Genomic DNA, 2,695 nt, shown 5'->3' with positions numbered 1-2,695 from the left:
ACAAACAACCCTTAGGTTGATATTAGGTTCAAAAATTTGGTGATATATTATTATTAATTTTTTTTTTTAAATATCTACATATCTACTGTTTCAACTAGATTTACTAAAAACATTACTAATTGTTTCTATATTATTAATTGTACGAATTGGCCATGGTAGATTTTATATCTTGTAAATTCCCTTTTGCAGGGTTTATGCTTTAAAAACGATTTGGAAGTCTTTAATAAGCTCAATTTTTGAAACGGCTATCAATCGGAACAGAATCCGCTAACGCATGCATCATCCTCTCATCTCTCCCTCTGGTCACCGGCAAGATCCCTTCCTTCCTCTCAAATTCTAGTTGGATACTTTTCTCTCGTTATTTAGTAAAAAGCATTATTAATCGTTGGAAATTTGTGTATGATCTTAAAATCGTAGCTGAATTTTGTATCAGTGCTGGATTGACTTAGTTATTGTGCAAAATTGTGTGTAATGAATGCATATTTTTTAAAATTTTTTGGAGTATTTATATGGTTAATTGTAAATATGGATTAGGTTTGTTTTGATCATAGAATTGATTTCACAGGGTTGTGTTTGGAGTTTTGTTATTTTGCGGTTTGATTAACTTTGAGTAGAATAGTTTCTAATGGAATTTCACAAAATTGAATGTAATTTATATTATATTATATTATATTATAGATCAAGCGGCAGCAGGTAGAATGCCTGTTTCTACATTCATTTCAGAAGAAACCACAGAAACAAGCTAGATATAAAATTGTTTGAAACTGCTCTAATGAAAACAGTTTGTTTATTTAGATAACAACTAACTTCCTGTGAAGTAAGCAAAAAAGTAAATAAATAAATAACAGATACTTTGCTTCCTTCCTCTCCCTCTTCCTTTTTGGGTCACCTGCATTTGATCATGTCTTAATAATTATCTTATATTCCAGCAGCTCCACCCACTCCCATTGTGAATCGAGATGGTGAGTATGTTAATATCTTGAAATTTATTAAAGCCACAATCATATGTGGTAAGTTTTGAATAAGGCACATCGCTAAGGGTAATTTCTCTAATGTTTTCAGTAAAATTTCGGGTAACTTAATTTGTGATTTTATGATTGTCTAGTAATAAATGTAGTATAAAACAATGCCTGCACCCCACCCTCTAGAAACGCGGCTTCCAATTCTAGGGTTTCAATGGCACAGCTGCCGGATGAAATGATTGAACAAATACCGATAAGATCAGAGGCGAGCGATCTGATCCGTTACAGGAGCGTTTCAAAGTCATGGAAATATGTGATCTCTGATCCTGATTTCATCAAAGCCCATCTCGAAAACAGTTATCGCTGTGATCGTGAATATGACAAAATGGGAAACAGAAGAATTGCTATGTCTGCTACACCACAGTGTAATTGGGAGCATTTATTTGATGCTGATAACCTCTATTTTGTCCGTCGCACGCGTAATCTACTTGGTTCTTCCAATTGTTTAATATGTGTTTCTCCCTCTCGTACTGAATTTTCAGTTATCAATCCTGAAACCAGAGAGGTGAATAAACTGAAAAAGCCTGAAATCCTTGATCAGGCCGGACCTTTGATTTATGGTTTTGGTTACGATTCATCCAAAGATGATTACAAGGTGGTATTAGGGTTTAGAAAAGGCAATAATCTTACATGTTTCCTAAAGTTTAGTTTAGAGTCCAACATCTGGGAAGTTATAGGAGAAGTCAACTACACTTTTATCACTAGGGTTGGTGTCCTTTACAATGGGGCACTTCATTGGGTTGTTTCTCATGGTACAACTAATAATAAGAAACATGTAATTCTTTCCTTTGATTTGTCTGATGATAAATTTGAGGAAATCCCACAAACTTGTCAACGGGCAACGTTTTTGGGGACTATGTGTGTATTTCATGGTCAAATGTTTCCCCTCAAAGTGCGGGTGATGAATGAGTACAATGTGAAGCAGTCATGGGAGCTTGTGGGGCCTAACCGCACGATTAACACCGAAGTTGTTCAACAATTGAAAGATTTAAAGTATTACATACGTTCTATCTCTCTTTACAACTAAAATTAGAATATAAACAAACATACACCGGCTTACAAACATTTGGGCTATTAACTGGGTCATTTAACCCAAAAACAGTTGGGCTGACCCAAGTCAACTCAAGTTGAGTTCTTGGGCTGACCACTTACAATTCTCCACCTTAAACAACATTTGATAGACCTTAAATTTTGGACGATACACCAAAGAAGAAATTGCACACCTTGATATGTAAAACTCAATCCGGCTGTACCATTTGACCATGGTTGCCTACGTACCTACATCTAGGATCAAGCCACCGTAGTTCACTTCACCGGGTGAAAACTCTACCTCACCCTGACACCGCCCCACAATGTCATTGCCCTCAAGAGCAATCAACACTGATTAATATTAAGCAAGTTCAAGCAATACTTAAACTTGCCACCTGGTACCACCTTGGTTAAGATGTATGTTGGGTTCTCATAGTGTGCACCTTCATAAGAGAAATATCACCATCCTCTATGACATCCCGCACAAAATGATATCTGACATTTATATGTTTGGTACGAGCATGATAAAATTGATTCTTAGCTAAGTGAATAGCACTTTGACTATCACACCACAAATCTACACAATCTTGCTCAAACCCCAAATCATCTAAAAAACCCCACAACCACAGTGCTTCCTTTACACC

At 36.0% G+C, this 2,695-nt stretch overlaps 1 protein-coding gene across 1 annotated transcript; it reads left to right on the top strand.

Moving 5' to 3' along the window:
* Positions 1-1,176: 1,176 nt before the first annotated feature.
* LOC145058602 (F-box protein CPR1-like) lies at positions 1,177-2,049 on the top strand. Its single transcript, XM_079006485.1, has one exon. It carries the CDS (start codon positions 1,177-1,179, stop codon positions 2,047-2,049), a length of 873 nt encoding a protein of 290 aa, XP_078862611.1.
* The last annotated feature ends 646 nt before the right edge of the window (positions 2,050-2,695 follow it).

The sequence above is a fragment of the Lactuca serriola genome, chromosome 1 (genome assembly GCF_051521515.1).
Source record: "Lactuca serriola cultivar US96UC23 chromosome 1, Lser_US96UC23_V15, whole genome shotgun sequence".
NCBI classification, from domain to species: Eukaryota; Viridiplantae; Streptophyta; class Magnoliopsida; order Asterales; family Asteraceae; genus Lactuca; species Lactuca serriola.
The sequence above is the reverse complement of the archived record's forward strand: the minus strand, read 5'-3'. Positions and strand labels throughout refer to the sequence as shown.

What these genes read in the sequence shown, in the direction of transcription:
- LOC145058602 (XM_079006485.1), top strand. Translation starts at nt 1,177, where the DNA reads ATGGCACAGCTGCCGGATGAAATGATTGAACAAATACCGATAAGATCA.